The 18,887-nt window shown below is 47.6% G+C and overlaps 1 protein-coding gene across 1 annotated transcript in view; it reads right to left on the bottom strand.

Moving 5' to 3' along the window:
- Window positions 1–18,887, bottom strand: part of LOC123774156 (uncharacterized) — a 63,457-nt gene that overhangs the window by 23,040 nt on the left and 21,530 nt on the right. The window contains exon 3 of the mRNA XM_069312767.1: window positions 4,912–5,138. Within this exon, the coding sequence (XP_069168868.1) occupies window positions 4,912–5,138 (227 nt within the window). The remainder of the gene's footprint in view (window positions 1–4,911; window positions 5,139–18,887) is intronic.

Below are 18,887 nucleotides of genomic sequence, written 5' to 3'. Positions count from 1 at the left end.
TGTCTAAGCCTGTATGTGAGGTGCCCTAGAGAGTCCCTAGTACTAATGACGTGTCTGATTAGAGAGTCGACCTGGGACTGCTGTATTGGATGATGGGACAGTCTACCCAAGGCAGCCAAGGTCTCTCCACGTGTTTGCTGCAGAAGCTGTGAGTCACCCCCGGACGAACACTGTTGAGAGTGTTAGCCTGCCTGTGACGTGGCCCTACCAGGAATCGTCTTACCTGGGGGCTGGCTGGTGGAAGAGACTTTCCACTGTGGTGCGGAGAGAGGAGAGTGATCAGCGGAATCACACGAGACTCCTGCCTAGGGCTCGCAACCCTAGTATCGGTCGTGGTGTGGCCTACACAGCGGAGCTGATCGGAACCTGCCAGCTACAGGCTGGATTTGTGGTTGAAGGCCTCCACGACGGTGCACCCAGTGGGACTGTGATTTGGCTGGCCTGTGGTCGGGGTAGATTCGCTATGAGAATCAGAGGATTCATCATGGGCCACGAAGAAGTGAACCAGGGCTACTCATCTTGAGCACCGTGGAGCATCCTGTGTCTTCAGAGGAAGACATATCTGTATATAATAAGTGTAGTTATAGCAACCCCGTGTGACTGTGTTATATTTATTTATGGTGGTGGTAGAAATATATATATAAAGCAGTGCATTTGAATCCCTTCTCCTTTAATTTAACTTGCGTTACGGAACACCCCTTGAAAGCCACTACTAACTTGGGGCCAGATACCCAAACTCTAATAACATCAGAAGAACCCGGTTGCAACCCAATAGGGCCGTAACACACTGCTTTTTCAAAATGAAAACAGAGCGATTCGTAAGTTTTTCACACTGCTGCAGAAACTGTTTAAAACGAGCTGAGCACCAACCTGATGTTCAGAACACAGCTTATTTTGCAAATACGTTGTGCAAGTTGAAAGGGACATTCAGATATTTTATTTTTATTTAGAGCTGATATACTGTAAACTGAGTACAATTTGTCCATAAATGTTTGAAAATTATTAATTTCATGAACTTCTCTACTGAATCACCTACTCCAAGTTTTAATCTGCGATTAAGACAGTGCCAGATAATTATATCAGGGTTATTTTCCTTCAGAATTGTTGCAATGTCAGATCTGACACCAAGCATGACACTTGCCCCATCATTAGGAAAGATTTCAAGGTTTTGTCTCAAATATAAGTCATAAACCCATGATAATTGAGACAGCTAAATAGATGCCTAGCAATAGTTGCTGCTTTCTGATCAGGTAGTTCATTTTGTTTTCTTTATTGTAAAACAACATATAAATACAATTAAAAGGCAAGATATCGAAGCACCAGAACATAAGAAACACAGAATATATACAAATAAAATGAGTACATCTGAGTAACAGTACCAGACAGAACTTTCTACAATATCACAAAACAAAGCATGCAAACAAATAGAAACAGAACAATTAATGAAACAACCTCACCCACGAAACATCGCACGAACGGGTACAAAATGTCATCAAAACACAAAGGTAACACAAATCATGGAACTGAACATCACATATCACTTATACAGGGCAACAGATGATTCACAAAAGAAAAGTTCACATAAGGCACCACAGTAGTTTCACAGAAGCTACTTCTGTGAAACAACACACAGAAGCGTTCTGAAAAAAGTGCAACCGAGCCATACACACAACAATGCACAAGACAATCATGATACCAAACTACTGCCGCCAAAACAAACGGACGGGCACAAAGGACACAAAAACATAAAAAATCTGATACGAAAACGGGACTACACATAACCCGAAAACAATGCTACTGAACCACACCCGAAGAGCACTAAACATACCAGGGCTGTAACCATCGTCAATAAACAGGGAGGAAAAAACACACTCCTTATGAGAGGCGAGAACGCAGCCCCAGTTAACGCCCACCACTGGGAAATCACATGGTATTCGGCAGCCAACCATGAAACGCCAACTTATCAAACGCCGACCCGAGGCACGGCCCAAACACCTTCCCGGGAGAGTAAGGGGCAGAAAAAAGTGGAAAGCGCAAGAGGAGAGTCGACAGCCCCCCTTTTCAGCACTATAACCAAATCATTCTGCACCCGACCATCAGCACAAGGGTCAACAACTCCTACTTCTGTTCACTGGCACAAGGGGGACCTGGGAGCAGCCAACAGATCAACCCCATCTTGCTCCCCCACCTCCTCAACCACTCTATCCTCGTCTCCCACAGTCTCCATACCACCAGGGGACTGCAACCTGGCAGTGCCCTTCATTCGTTTCAGCCGAGGAGCCAGTGCAACCTTACACGACCTGTCTTGTAGTCTTCGAGAGGGCCGCCCACCCCCCACCAGAGAGTGATCTGGAACCGGAACCGGACACAAGGAGGAAACACACACACCCATAGGTTCCAGAGGCAGCGCACCTTGAACGCACACCAATGCCGATGGGGACGGCATCTAGGGATCCAGATCCACCACCTCAACAGGCAGTACAACGTGTACTTCAACGGGCACATCTGTCACCACACAATGCCCAAGAACGGAAGCATCCTCACACGTAGGCGGTCTGTCACTCTACGGCAGACCAGAGCGCACCACCGTGGCCTAACTCCCAGCAGGGATCTCCATATATACTGGCCCAACGGGAAATAATAGAACATCCCCAGCCTCCATCCCTACTTGCATGTCCTGGGTCGGGAGGGGTTTATACATGCAATGAAGCATAAATCCCATCAAGGACAGGGAAGATGGGACACTATGGGCTAGGGACATCGTCAGAGTCCTGACACCATCAAGCATCCCCGTACAGTGACTGGCATAGATCTTATTCCACCAGACACCGAGCACCTTCCCAAACCGACAAAACAGCCTGGCTAAGTTCTCATCCTATAATTCGAACAGTGCGCCCTGCACCGCCGCATAGGTCAAAGCCACACTCAGGTTCAACACCCGAACGGTGCCAGCTCCAGCAGGCCGAAGGAACTTACAACTACGGAGAAACTCTTGAAATTAATTCGCACATTGAAACTTGATCATCACCCGACGATCCTGTAGCACCTGGGCACCCATCAGAGCCGACAACTTGTGACCTGCAGTATGTCCACCATGGCAATTCCAACCAAGGTGTGGTCCACGGGTATGGGAAAACTCCAACCTAGCGAAGATGATTCCCTTCAAGGAATCACGAAGGAAGACCCTACCTAACTCTAAACCAGACCACGCACAAGCAGGGGACCACACGGGCTACAGCAACGACCCCCAACCACCTCTTCCACGTACGACCTGGCGACTGGGAGGCGACACCAAGGGACATACATTCAAGGGGGTGAATCGGGGGACAACAAGTGGAGAGAATTGCTGATTATCACAAGGTTCTGTTTCAAATATAAATCATCAAACCCATGATAATTGAGACAGCTTAATAGATGCCTAGCAATAGTTGCTGCTCTCTGATCAGGTAGTTCAATTATATCTAAGAACATGAAATGGGGATTACCTTCCTTATCACTTTCACATTTCAAGCAAATTATCAAAGTTGTTTTAATGCTTAGGCTTGTTGATTCATCAGTGAGAACATACATTTTACCATTTATCTCCTTGATATGCTGGCAACTTTGTTTCATAATAATGAAACAAAATCAACATTTGTCATAATTATTTCATATTAATATGTTTCATATTAATTAATGGCTATGTGATTAATTATTTCTGTGACACTAGTGCAAGTATGGAGACCCATTCCACTGTCAACACCATTTTGCTTTTGTATTTCCCGTAAACCAAAATGATCAAAGTATGGTTTGTCATTCTGAGCTAAATAATATGCAGAATGCAAAATTGAACATATTGTCTTGAGGTACAAAGCATTCATGGCAGCACACAATTTTCGAAAAGCATTTTCACTAGCTACATTTTCAACACGCAAAGCACCAGTGTGAACATTCGATAGTTTATGACCAATAACTATTTTCTGAGAGACTTCAAGCGTGTACTTTAGTCATCTCCATAATATGATACTTGGTACATCCGGCACTCATTTAATAGTCTTAATCCCTTTGAAGTGAAAAGTATTACATTGCTAATGTTTGCACTTAACTTACACCCAAGTTTATCATTCCTGAAGTCAAACAATGGATAGGTTTCATTTTTCTTTCTTCCACATTTCTACAGTTCAAACACCTGAACAAGGATACAAGTTAGACTTCAAAGCATCATTAATTTCTTAATTTTACATGGATCCAGTTTGAAAATTTGAACTATAAGCAGTCGAAACATAACTTTTGCAACTTTCACTGCCATCATTATCAGTATCCTGTATTTTATTCTTCTTACACTTCTCACTTTGTTTACAAAAGAAGTCAACATTGTTTGCTTAGAAGTCATGATGGGGTTGCTTGTGAGAAAAAATGCTTCTGTATTAAAGAGACATCCACGGACCACGAGCCACCACTTTACTAATGCCACTAAAACACAGAAGCAGAGTTCCCAACTCACTATATCACACGACACTAGAACTACCCCAAAAAGCACTAAAATATGTAAAGTTGTGTGAAGCATTTTTGTCGTTTTACCTGCCTATCTCCCTATTCCCTCATCCTCTCGCACTATCCCCCCATTCTATCATTCACTTGCAGAGGTGCCGGAGCGGGGCTCCGGCCAGCTCCAGCAGCACTACACCACTGACAATAGTACCAAAAGATACGCATTAAGTCTCAGCTCAGGAGAATAAACTACGGGGAGAGACTGAGATGAAAATAGCGAGGCATAAAAGTCACATATAATTGTATATGACAAAGGGAAGTGAGACAGATGAAGAAGCAGTTGTAAATAACTCAGTTCATATTTTTATTTGTAATTGTGATATAAAAGACGTTAATATGCCAAGGCGAGTAAAACTATTAATAAAGGCATGATCTACTGACCTTCCTGAGTGAGGAGGCTCCTGAGGCGAGAGTGAGGGTGTGATGGAGGCGTGTGGAGGGAGGCGTTGTGGAGGGCGAAGAGAGAGGTGTGGTGGAGGGCAAGGTAGAGGGCATGGAGAGTGTTGCGGAGAGAGTGGTGGAGGAGCAGGGCCTTCACTTCCGCCCTCCTCCCCACGGCTATCACCACCGTCTCTGGCAGCTGCCACAGCCCCGACCTCTCCAACAACCTTTTTTTTGTCATGTAAAATATTATTTAATGACTTACATTCTTAGTAAACAGTTCTCATCTCTTATTTGGAGAATAATGAAACAAATTACCGGAAAACATAATAGATGCATTAACTTGGGTGAGTTTAATTAGGTGACTAGCATGGAGAAAATGGGCTCTTCTACAGTTAACTTCATTTCAATATTCATAGAGACTAATAAATAAGCTATCACATATTGAATTTATATTTTGAGTTGCAGCAAAATTTTCTCTACATTTAGTTTCCAACATATAGACAGATATTGTGACATGATATTCATTTGAATCATGTGGCTGGAATGACATGAAATTTAATATTTACAGGACTGTATTACTGTCTGTTCAGTACATAGGGCTGTTAAGTGTCAAAAATGCATAAAATCTGTGAGTTACAAAACGAAAGTTTCTGGTCATAAGTCTTTTATATCTTAGTTAGAGCGGTGTTTATTTGGAAAAGAAACGTTATGTGATGCATTCATTACAAAATCCCAGGTCTACTAAACGAAATTCATATGAAACATAGATGAAGGGTGGATTACCCTAAGTGTGCTCCATGAAAGGTTTGAGGCCTCAGTTAGGTACCACTTAGGTTTGACACTTAATTGTTCGCTGTAAACCTATGGTAACATTGCATTTTATACAGCTAACGTTCAAATCTCAATTGAGAGAAAATAAATGATTTTCAACATGGAGAGGGGTACCTGCTGCATGGGTAACAGCTTTTCCTCTATATGAACCTACCCAGGCTTTGCGCCCTGGAGAACACTCCAGCCTCGCCTCAAAACACTCCTCTCGCTTTTTTGTGAACCAACACAAAAAGTGACAGTGTCCTGGTTATAAGTCTCCTGCTCAGTTTGCGAAGAGCGTGATGCAAGAGGTTGCTTCCGACGCTGGGAGGTGTCATATCGCCCCACTGGCCAGCTACTCTCCGCCTCAAGCTGGGCAAACACCAGCCAATAAGGTGTTGCCTCGTCACGGTCCGTTAACCTCACTTGGTGCGTGGGGTATAGGGTGAAAACCGACAAGCGCACCGACACCTTTGCATCAAGCAATACCCAATCCAAAAAGAAAATATCAACTTCCCTACAGCTGGGCACATGGAACGTTAGGACAATGATACCAGGTTTCTCTGATGACTTGCAAGAAATCAACGATGCCCGAAAAACAGCAGTCATTGATAGGACGCTGAGCAAACTGCAGATGGATATCGTTGGTCTCCAAGAGACCAGGATCCTAGGATCAGGATCTGGGAGAGAGAGAAGGCCTTATCCTTCTTCTGGCAAGGAAAAACCTCCAGACAAGACCAGAGAACACGGCGTTGGATTCGCCCTCAGGAATGCACTATTGGGACACATCATCCCACCGACGGGGGAACCAAACGAATTTTGTCTCTCCAGCTACATTACCAAACAGGACCAGCCAGTGTAATTAGTGCATACGCATCAACTCTGAATTCTTCAGCCGAGGCGAAGGAAAAATTTTACGGTGACCTCAACAGTGGCATAGCGAGAATAACAGAAAAGGAGCCACTGTTCATCCTTTGCGACTTCAACGCCAGAGTGGGTGCCAATCACAACTCTTGGCCCACTTGTCTGGGTCAATTCGGCATAGGAAGGATGAACGAGAACGGGCAGCGTCTGCTAGAACTCTGCTGCCTTAATGGTCTCTGTGTCACCAACACGTTCTTCGGCACAAAGCCTCTACACTGAGTCTCTTGGAGACACCCCAGATCCAAGCACTGTAACCAGCTGGACCTGATTCTTACCAGGCACACAAATCTAACCAGCGTCAAGATTTCACCTAACTACCAGAGTGCTTTCTGTGAGACTGACCACTCCTTTGGTATGTAGCAGGGTCAAGATGCAAACAATGAGGATTCTCCCCTCGAAAAAGGGCAGACCTCGCATCGACACCGGCAAGACCCGCAACGTGGAAGGTTTTGCACATGTGCTCAAGGAAGCTCTTCCTGGTCCGGCCAGGGCCAACGCCAGCATAAGATGGGAGCACTTCAGAGAAATTGTGTTAAACGCTGCCATGTCCACCTTCGGTAAGAAGACCAGCAGGTCGGCAGACTGGTTCGAGGCTGACTCGGAAGAAATGACACCAATCATCAAAGAGAAGAGAAGAGAAACGGCTTAGCAGCCTACAAAGCCTGCCCAAGTCAGCGCAACCTGCAAATGCTTCAAGCCGTCCACTGCAAAGTGCAGCAAAGCGCCAGGCAATGTGCAAACGACTATTGGCTGCGGCTCTGCTCCCACATAACGACTGCAGTAGATATATGCAATGTAAATTGGATGTATGACGGCATCAAGCAGGCCCTTGGCCCAATCTAAAAGAAGTCAGCCCTCCCTGAAATTTGCCACAGGCCAGGTGATTCAGAACCAGACACTGCAGTTCAAGCACTGGGTCGAGCACTACTCCAAGCTTTGGAGCTGACAGCGAACTGACTCTCGAAGAACTCGGCGAGGCCCGAGACTCCCTTGCTACTGGAAAAGCTCCTGGAAAAGACGACATTCATGCCAAGTCCTTGAAGTGTTGCTAACCTACTCGTGGAGCTGCAAGGAATCCTCTGCTTCTGCTGGTGAAAAGGAGAGGTGCCACAGGACACGAGGGACGCCAACATCGTCATGCTGTACAAGAATAAAGGTGACAGGGACGACTGTAACAATTACCATGGCATCTCCCACCTCAGCATTGTCGGAAAACTGTTTGCTCGAGGCACATTGAAGAGCCTCCAAGTACTTGCAGAGAGAGTTTCTTCTTCTTCTTGAGAATAGGTGCAGTTTGCATGAAGGGGTAACCCTCCCGATGACTGCACCAGGACAGATGTAAGGAGACGCGTTGATGGTAAAGAGGAGAAGAAAGTCAAAAGCGGTAGACGTGATGGGCCGGAGAGAGAGGAGTGGCGACGAAAACAGAGGCAAACGTCAGAGGGAGACTCCCCACACCGGGGGGCGGGGCGTCATGGTCACGGTGGCAGCTGATCCAGGCACGGCGTAGCGGTGTGCGCAAGACGGGAACTAATATTTCTCCGGAAACTTACGGTACGGAAAGCGCAAGCGGTACGCTTCCCAAACCACCCACAGGTCGGCGGGCAGCCGGCCATCAGGCTGAACCCTCGGCTGAGACATCCTATCCGGCACCCTATAAACAAACTCCTTTTTTGACGACACCCAGATGGTTGACGAGCACCATGGGATCGGAAGCACCCAGGCATCCCGATAAGGGCCCAACTCCGGACCCTCACAGGGCACGACCCCAGCAGACGGGACTAGGCAACCTCCAGACCGGGGCAAGGAAGGAGGGGGAACTGCAGGCGCGGCAGCGACCCCACCACAGGGCACAGGAGCCGAGGCTCCCTGGCACACATCTTTCCGCAACTTCACGACGAGGTCCCGACCATCAGGGACAACCCCCCACTGCGGGGACCCAACAGCAGGAGACGCAGGAGGGGGGGCACAGGGAGCAACGTCGGAGCCCCTCACAGCACCATCATCCTCGGCGGGGGACGCCGGCTGAGCACCATACTCCCCCACCTCCTCCCAAGGCACACCACGAAGGGGGGAGACACTCCGAGCCCGCCGCGAACGCTTCGAGACAGGCCGCACCACACCACGCCCAGCAGGCCCCGCCGCAGGCACAGCCTCCACCGTCATATCCACACAGGCCACACCCGCACCGTCCGAAGAGTCCACAGAGGCCACATCTCCCACACTGTCTACATCATCCACGGAAACAGCCTCAGAACACCGACGCGCACGCTTCTGCAAAGGAATGGGAGGAGCAGAACTACAGGAGGCAACACACTCAGGCACGGCAGGCACCTCACCACGCCGAAGCACCCCCTCCAAAACGGCAGATCCCGCGTCCCCGGGAGCCGGTAACACATCCACAGGCGGGGGCGGAACATGAACCTCCACCGGGACACCTTTCACAACACACAGCTCAGGCGACAGCCCGACACCCTCACACACCGACTGAACAACCCCAGGGGCCACAGCTGGCACTAGACGTGTCGCACAGGCCGGAGAGCTCTCCTCAACAGGCGGAGCAGCAGACAGGCAGTCAGGCGCCTCAGGCACAGCACCCACACCGCCCGAACGCAACAGGGGCGGAAAATCCTCCGCACGAAGAACATGTACACGACCAGTCGCTCCCACATCGCACGCAGCAGCCAGATGACCCTTGTGACCACACCGATAACAGGTGCGCGGTTGACCCCGGTACTGGCAGCGGAGCGTGTATCCCAACACGGACATCGACGACGGTACACTACCCTTCAGCGACATCGTCAGGGTGCGGGAGCCGTCAAGCATACCAACACAGTGCCCGGCAACGACCTTGTTCCAACGAACACTCAACACTGTCCCAAACCGTTCGAAACAGGAGGTTAAAAAGTCGTCCTGAAATTCGAAGGGGGCACCATGCACCGTCACAGACGTCAAGGTGACACTAAGATTCACCACCTTAACGGAGCCAGTAGTATCAGGGAGAGGGTAAACACGCCCCTCACACCACTCGAGAAACGCCTGAAAGGCAGCCCGGAGGCGGAACTTGACCACAGCACGGTGGCCCTGAAGCAGCTGGATGCCCACCAGGTCAGACAGCTGCACATGCAGCACGTCCACTAGGACGACACCAACCAATGGATGGTCCACCGGCACCGTAAACGCCAGACCAGCTGACAGCGTCCTCTGCAAAGGAGGGCGAAACGTCCCCATGGCGAAGCAAACGTCACCCCGTCAGTGGCAAACCACCACCAGCAGGGCAAACAAGCGATCACCCAACGTAAACACAAGCCAGTGCGGAGAGACCTCAGGAACGTCCGACCCGGTCGGCGGTCACCACGCAACCAGAGAGAGTTTACCCAAAATCACAGTGCGGATTCCGAGCTAACAGGTCCACTATCGATATGGCGTTTTCCCTCGGACAACTGCAGAAGAAATGCAGGGAACAGAAGCAGCCGCTCTTCGTAGCTTTCATAGAACTGACGAAGGCCTTCGACCTCGTCAGCAGGGTTGGCCTGTTCCAGATCCTTCCCCCAAGATCGGATGTCCACCCAGGCTCTTCAGCATCACCACACCTTTCCACGAGAACATGAAGGGCAACGTAGCTGTTGACGGCTCAACATCAGACGCCTTCGACATCCAAAGCAGAGTAAAGCAGGGCTGCATCCTAGCTCCAAACCTATTCGTTTTTTTTTTGCAGTTATGCTGCAGCACACCTTCAGACCTGCCACAGAAGGCATCTACCTCCTGACCAGGTCGGACGGATAGCTGTTCAACTTCACCAGGCTAAAAGCTAAATCAAAGATTCAGCTGAGGTGTCTTAGTGACTTACTGTTTGCATTAGTCACCGCTCACTCAGCTGAAGACCTCAACACATCAAGACCCACTTCAGCGAGGCCTTCCAGGTCTTCAGACTCACCATCAGCCTGAAGAAAACACAGGTCATGTGACAAGGAGTGGACCTCCCACCTAACATCGGCATCTCTGATTACACACTGGAAATCGTCCACAATCTCAAGGACTTCGTCTACCTCAACTCCACAATCTTTGACTCCCTCTCTCTTGACACGGAGCTCAACAAACGCATCAGTAAGGCAACAAACGCATCTAAAGACATGTCCAGACAAAGAGTGTGTGGACCAACAATAAGCTGACTGAGTACATAAAGATCCAGGTTTACAGAGCCTGCATCCCGAGCACTCTCTTATATGGCAGTGAGTCCTGGACACTCTGCACCCAACAAGAAAGAAAGCTGAACGCCTACCCGATGCGCTGCTTCCGTCACATATTAGACATCACCTGGCAGAACAATGTGACAAACAACAGCATCCAGGTAAGATCTAGAATCCCCCCAGCATGTACACAATTCGGAAGCAGAGACGAATGCGCTGGCTCAGGCACGTGGTGCGAATGAACGATGGAAGGATCCACAAGGATTTCCCGGGAGATCCTTGTTACAGGAGAACTTGTCAAAGGGAGAACGTCCAATAGGCAAGCCCCAGCTATGGTACAAAGATGTGTGCAAGAAGGACTTGATAGCCATTGACGTCGATCTTGCCATGTGGGAAACGCTGGCTGCAGACCGATCAGTCTGTTCAGAAAGGTCTCTCCAGGTTCTAGTAGACATTTGTCAAGCAGTCAAAGGCAAAGAGACAGAGAAGGAAGGCCGGTAGCCAGGAAGACAGACTAGAATCAGACTTTGGTTGTGTACAGTGTGGGATGGATTGCCATTCCCGGATTGGCCTCATCAGTCACACCAGACGCTGCACCAGGACTGACAACCAGAGCGCATCTCCATAGTCTTCCGAGACTAAAGGATGCATACTACTACCATCTCTGGTTCAATTGTAGGGACCCATAGCCTCGGAGAAGGGACTAAAGAGTATTCAGAGAAAAACTTACCGTTTAATTCTAAATATGTATGAGTATTCACTTCTCTAACCACCCCATTTTTTTATTATATATGTTGTACACTTTATTATTCAAGGTTACTCAGGTTATATCTGATTGGTTATATAACGTGGACATTAAGATTAAATAAACGGAATTTTCTTTCCTAGACGCTTTAGATTTGTTTGAACTCCTCCAACGCCAGGCAGGAACTGAGGATGCAAGGGGCATTCCCCCCTCTGGATCGCCACACTGAGGTGCTGCAAGAGAAAGTTGCCACTCTAGCATCTCTTGTTGTTTCAATGAGCCTGTAGCCAAGATCCTTACGAAACCTTCTTGCACTCTCTCCCAGTGGACCAAGGGTCTCAGATCCTATTGGAAAGAAGTTGTGCCAGTGATCTATTTCCCTGTACTTGGTTGACTTGTCTCTTTCTCTGTGTCGCCACGGCCCTTACTTGGCCAACAAAGAGGTTGATGTATGTAGCTGCCTGGATGTATACTCAAGTATAGTCCCACACTAATTGTTTGTTATTTTTCTAAGTGTGCAGTGTGATTCCATCGGGTTGGCTAGCAAATGATGAGTTAGAGTAATGTGACTGAAGAATGTTGACCAACCAACACACTAGAAGATGTAAAGATGGCGACATATCGGTCCATTCTGGACCATTATCAAGTCGAGTGATGAGATGATGTTGTTATAGATTCAGCTACTCGGAACAAGTTCCAAGTAGCACGGGCTATGGTGAGCCCGTAACTTACCTGGCACAGGAATGGGGTAAGTAGCACAGGCTATGGTGAGCCCGTAGTGAACTTACCTGGCACAGGAGTGGTGCGTGTCGATGTGACGAGAGAGGTACGTGCATAAATAAGGCAAGAGAGAGATGAGGAGGAGGGAATCCCTAAGGAATGTAAAAGCAAGGTGATGATAGGTGTAATAAAGGAAATGTAGGGGTAATAATAGAAGTAAATGGAAACGAAAGAAAAAGTAAAAGAAAAATAAAGAAAAAATGAGAGGTCAAAACATTGTCGTCTTCTCATCTTCTATTGTGTGGTGTGATCAACTAACAGAGTTGCAGTTCAATAGAGTGCAAGGCTCTCTCTCTGCTGGACACTAGGGAGAGGCAAGGTTCCTCTTAATGATGTCATTGACTTCGTTGTGTTGTCATTGCCAACCGTTATGACCCAGGGTAGCCTGGAGGAACGAGTCTACCTGATGAGTTATTCTGCTTTCCGGACAAGAAATTAAGAGGTCAGAGAAAGAAAATGTATTATAAATGCCAGTGAGTAATTAAATAATACAGGCAGAGAATGAGCATCTTTTCAATGTTAGTGGAGATAAGATGTTGACAGTTTGTGATGCTATGTGACCTTAGCGGTCACAGTAAAGTCACTAGAGTTGTCGCAGCCGTAAGAGGTAGACATGCGTTCCAGTGTCCCAGGAATATTGAAGAATACGGCTATGGTTGAAGTGTTTGAGTGCCGGTTGCAGTGCATAACTGTTGAGACAGCTCCCAAGGGCGTGACGCACGTTACTTCTCGGTATTTGTGAAAATATGGAGGCGACCTGAAGCCTAGTGGTGGTCGTACCTGTGTGGAGCTCTAAATCGTTGTATCCTCAGGTGGAGGAGGATAAGCAGGTGTCTTTGTGTGGACCCTTCCAGTCGATTGTGTGAGCTCAAGTTAGGAGCTGAAGAGCTGTATGAGACAGCCTTAAGGAAACTTTGTTGGACGTCTTAGAGCGATGCCATCTTGGAGTGCCCCCCTTCTTGAGGTTATCTTGAGATGATTTCGGGGCTTTTAGTGTCCCCGGGGCCCGGTCCTCGACCAGGCCTCCACCCCCAGGAAGCAGCCCGTGACAGCTGACTAACACAGTTACATAACAGGAACTATAACAATGGGTGGACCTAAGATAATAGTGGCAGTCATTTACAACCCTCCCCTAAATGACAGAAGACCTAGACAGGAGTTTGAACAACATGGCAACCATTAATATAATAGAGAGAGCAGCTTCAGTTGCCTGCAGGAATGGCTCAAGACTCTTAATCATGGGTGATTTCAACCATGGAAAGATAGACTGGGAGAATGGGGACCCACATGGTGGTGCAGATACGTGGCGAGCTAAACTCTTGGAAGTGGCAACAAGGAATTTTCTGAGCCAGCATGTCAAGGAACCCACAAGAGTGAGAGGCAATGATGAACCAGCTGGACTCGACTTGATATTCACCCTGAATGAGTCAGAAATAAGGGAAGTCAAAGTTGAAGCCCCCATAGGAATGAGTGACCACAGTGTACTGACCTTTGAGTACTTGGTGGAGGTAGGGATAACCTATCCAAGGATGGGAGTGGAGGGGAAAAGACTGAATTACCGAAGAGGAAAATATGATGAGATGAGGAACTTCCTCAGGGGAATACCATGGGAAACAGAACTTAGAGACAAGAATGTGCAGGTCATGATGGATTTTGTCACCCAAAAGTGCCAGGAAGCTGCAGATAGGTTTATCCCCGTCCAAAAGGAGAAAAACGAAAACAACAGAAAAACCCATGGTTCAACCAGGAATGTTTGGTAGCGAAACAACTGAGTAAAAGAACATGGAGAAACTACAGAAATAACAGAACACCAGAGAGCAGGGAGAGATACCAGAGGGCCAGAAATGAGTACATCAGAGTGAGGAGGGAAGCAGAGAGACAGTTTGAAAATGACATTGCGAGTAAAGCCAAGACCCAACCAAAGCTGCTCCACAGCCTCATCAGGAGGAAAACAGCAGTGAAGGAACAAGTGATGAAGCTGCGGAAAGGGGAGAACAGATACACAGAGAATGACAAGGAGGTGTGTGAAGAACTTAACAAGAGATTCCAGGAGGTCTTCACAATAGAACAAGAAGAAGCCCCTGCACTAAATGAGGAGGCGGCAAACCAAGCAACCTTGGAGGAATTTGACCTCACCAGTGATGAGGTCAAAAGGTGTCTGCTGGAGCTGGATGTGACAAAGGCTGTTGGGCCTGATAGAATCTCACCATGGATACTAAAGGAAGGTGCAGAAGCACTAAGTGTGCCACTCTCTATGGTGTATAACAGGTCACTGGAAACAGGAGACTTACCAGAAAGTTGGAAGACAGCTAACGTGGTCCCAATATACAAAAAGGGTGACAGGTAAGAGGCACTGAATTACAGGCCAGTTTCCTTAACTTGTATACCATGCAAGGTGATGGAGAAGATTGTGAGGAAAAGGCTCATAGAGCATCTGGAGGGAAATAACTTTGTAACGCACCACCAACATGGGTTCAGAGATGGTAAATCGTGCCTCACAGGTTTAATAGAATTTTATGACCAGGCAACGAAAATTAGGCAGGAAAGAGAAGGGTGGGCCGACTGCATTTTCCTGGATTGCCAAAAAGCCTTTGACACAGTACCCCATAAAAGGCTGTTAAAAAAGTTGGAGCAACAGGCAGGAGTAAAAGGGAAGGTGCTCCAGTGGATAAGGGCAACAGGAAACAGCGAGTAACGGTGAGGGGGGAGACATCAGAGTGGCGAGATGTCACCAGCGGAGTCCCACAGGGCTCAGTACTTGGACCCATCCTGTTTCTAATATATGTGAACGATCTTCCAGAGGGGTATAGACTCATTCCTCTCGATGTTTGCTGATGATGCAAAAATTATGAGAAGAATCAAGACGGATGAAGATAGACAGAGACTACAGGATGACCTGGATAAACTGGAGGAATGGTCTAGAAAATGGCTGCTAAAGTTCAACTCGGGAAAGTGTAAGGTGATGAAATTAGGCGAAGGGAGCAGGAGGCTGAACACAAGGTATCATCTGGGAGGGGAAATCCTGCAAGAGTCAAATAGAGAGAAGGATCTGGGGGTTGATATCACACCGAACCTGTCCCCAGAGGCCCACATCAAAAGAATATCATCAGCGGCATATGCTAGACTGGCCAACATAAGAACTGCCTTCAGAAACTTGTGTAAGGAATCTTTCAGAACCCTGTATACCACTTATGTAGGACCAATCCTGGAGTATGCAGCTCCAGCCTGGAGTCCATACCTAGTTAAACACAAGACAAAGTTAGAGAAGATTCAGCGGTATGCCACCAGGCTCGTCCCGGAACTGAGAGGATTGAGCTACGAGGAAAGGCTAAAGGAGCTGAACCTCACATCCCTGGAAAACAGAAGAGTAAGGGGAGACATGATAACCACCTACAAAACTCTCAGGGGAATTGACAGGGTGGACAAAGACAAACTCTTCAGCACGGGTGGGACACGAACAAGGGGACACAGGTGGAAACTTAGTACCCAGATGAGCCACAGAGACGTTAGAAAGAATTTTTTCAGTGTCAGAGTAGTTAATAAATGGAATGCACTAGGAAGTGATGTGGTGGAGGCTGACTCCATACACAGTTTCAAATGTAGATATGATAGAGCCAGTAGGCTCAGGAATCTATACACCAGTTGATTGACAGTTGAGAGGCGGGACCAAAGAGCCAAAGCTCAACCCCCGCAAGCACAATTAGGTGAGTACAATTAGGTGAGTACAGTGCTGTCTGCTCGCCGACCGGTTCCTATCTACAGATTCTGCGGTAAGCTCATTTATCAGTTGTTATAGTGGTTATCTGGTCCTGATCGTGTGCCCAGCAATCATGGCAAGTGTTTATGCATGTAGGATATCTACAGTGAGATAAAACGATCAATTAGAGATAGGAGAATATGCTGGAGGGAAGAGTGATACATCCTCTCTCGCGGGAGGTCAAGGGATGACTGAGGGGCGGAGGGCCCCCAGCAGAGGTTCCATTGTCGTGTCAAGACATGTTTCCTGCTTGGACTCGTCCAGGATGGGGGAATAGCCACCACAGTGAGATATCGTGGTGTGCCATCGGAGGGCAAGATTTAATGCTGGAATATAGGTTTGTTGTTTAGGTTTTGTTAGCAAAAAACATTTTATTGACATGGTAATGGAATTGCAGGTTTGTCTGGGAAGAAGTTAATGGAGGAACTTCGAGGCTGGAGAAGAAGGTAAGCTGAACTCAGAGGTAGAGCAGAACTCCATGGTGTGGAGTTGAACTTGAAGCTGTGTCGTATAGTTACACGTTTCATTGTGGAGCCGGTGGAGGAGCTTCGCTGATGTTGGAGTAGGACTTCGTGTGCAGCAGATTGGGAGAACTGCAGAAGTGCCTAACCATATTTTGGAGGACCTAGATATATGTATTGTGTGATGGTGTTCCCCCCCCCCTTATATTTCTCCCACGCCTGCAGTAAGTCATATCCACTTTACCCGAGCGTTCTCTACGTCGCAGGAATCAGTTTGATATATGTGGGAGAATGTAGTGTTCTCGAAGTGCCGAGAAATTTGTAAAAGAAGAGTATTTTGGCCTGAGGTATAGGCCCTTTAGGAAGCCAATATGGCGCTGGCTCTTCTGTTTTGCCGCCAAAACTGTGTGACGTCAGTGACACCGGATTGGTCACCGACAGCGATGTGGCACAGGGAGCCAATGAAAACCTCCCGTGGAGAATATGACGTCATGAAGGAAGGGGGGTCCGGTCAAAGCGCCACGGTGGCGCCATCAGTCTAAGACAGCACGTCAAGGAGGTCGGACGTGCGCTGGGGGATCCTGTCAGTTGGACAGTTTACCCCGTCTCTGGAGGATTTACGCATCACCCGTGGTCTGCAAACACCTGTGGGGTCTTCCTTTGTTCATGTGTTGGACCAGAGAAGGAATTGACAGAATATTGAGCAACAAGTGCTCCAGGAACAGGTGTTGTGCAAGAGTGGAGTCTAGGCAGTGACGTATGCGACGGCTGATAGCTTCACAGTGATGACGTAGTGGCTGGGCCAATCCTCCGGAGGGAATCAGTCTGACACGACACGTCAAGGTGGGCGGATGTGTGAAGGTTGATCCTGTCAATCTGACAGTAATACGCCACTCCCGTGGATCTTACGCGTCACCCGTAGTCTGCAAGTACGCCAGAGGTCTTCCTTCATTCCATGTGTGGACCGAAGAGGGAATTGACGGAATATTGAGCATCAAGTGCTCCAGGATCGGGTGCTGTGCAGGTGGAGTCTAGGCAGTATCGTCTGGGACGTCTGATAGCTTCACAGTGACGACGTAGCGGCTGGGTCAATCCACTGGGAGGCAGTGAAGAAGACACTAATCGGGAATCCGAACAACTGCAGCCGAGACGTAGGCAGGCAGCCGTAGCTGGGAGGAGAAGTTGACGGCCGGGAGACCGACTCCAACCCTACAAGTCGTGGAGGAGGAGCACGGACCTGCAGTGGAAAGAAACAGAGACGACGCGTTTATGGTGGGACGTTGATTGAGTTCCTGGAGGACACGACAGAGTGTGTGTGGGGGCGTTCCCTACACGAGGCAGGAGCCTGGACCAGGAGCTACAACTCAACTCTCACCGGAGGATAGGTGGAAGTAGGTGATTCTAGTTTTCCTCCCAATTCCCCTTTAGTCAGCTATATTATTTAGCCAGAGTATTTTGTATGTTGTGAGCAAGGCTCACCTATGTCACAGTAAGGCACCAGTGTGCAGAGTGGGACTACATAGAGAGTACCCATGGTATTTATTATTATTATTGGTGTGTGCAGGCACCCGGAGTAATTGATGAACTTACTGTGTTGATAATGTCTTTCATGAGACTTTAATATGATCATTTAGTGAGAGAATATATATATAAATATGCCAGTATTTGGAGTTAGGTTATGTGCCCAGTAACTATGTTATTACCATTATTGATGTCTATGATTCATCCATATATATATATATATATGTCTATGCTTGTGTATTGAATAATCATTCATGTGTGCAGTGATTAATTGTGTTATCGCCCACGAAAGGAATTACTGAGAACTCCAGTGATATATACTTGCATACGTTATCATTAAAATGAAGGGCAGTGTGTTATACCATATTAGTGAATTATTGTGTCCATTAATATAGAAATGTTTGATTGAGCTCAAGATCAGTGCAGCGAAGTATTTACGTGCTATTGTTGCAAATATTGTGTGTTCGAACTTTTAGTGATCTTTGAGAATTTAAAGAAACAGGCTCCTCACACCACAGGCAAACAAAAAATTTATGAACATTCGCGCAGTGGGAGTCGCCCCACTGATTTTGACATTGACGTGAGGGGGAGCATTGCCAGCTTGGCGAGTTCATGATTATATGTGGGAACGAGCGACTTCCGCCTGGAACAGCTGTTTGCTTATTGATATAATCTTGTGATGTCTTTGAATGAGTTTTAAGTAAAATACAAAGTACATTGGTGTTTATATCATCCCCTCCATATTTCTTGTGGCTATATAAAACCTGAAAGCAAATAGTGATAGA

The sequence above is a fragment of the Procambarus clarkii genome, chromosome 73 (genome assembly GCF_040958095.1).
Source record: "Procambarus clarkii isolate CNS0578487 chromosome 73, FALCON_Pclarkii_2.0, whole genome shotgun sequence".
NCBI lineage: Eukaryota > Metazoa > Arthropoda > Malacostraca > Decapoda > Cambaridae > Procambarus > Procambarus clarkii.
The sequence above is the reverse complement of the archived record's forward strand: the minus strand, read 5'-3'. Positions and strand labels throughout refer to the sequence as shown.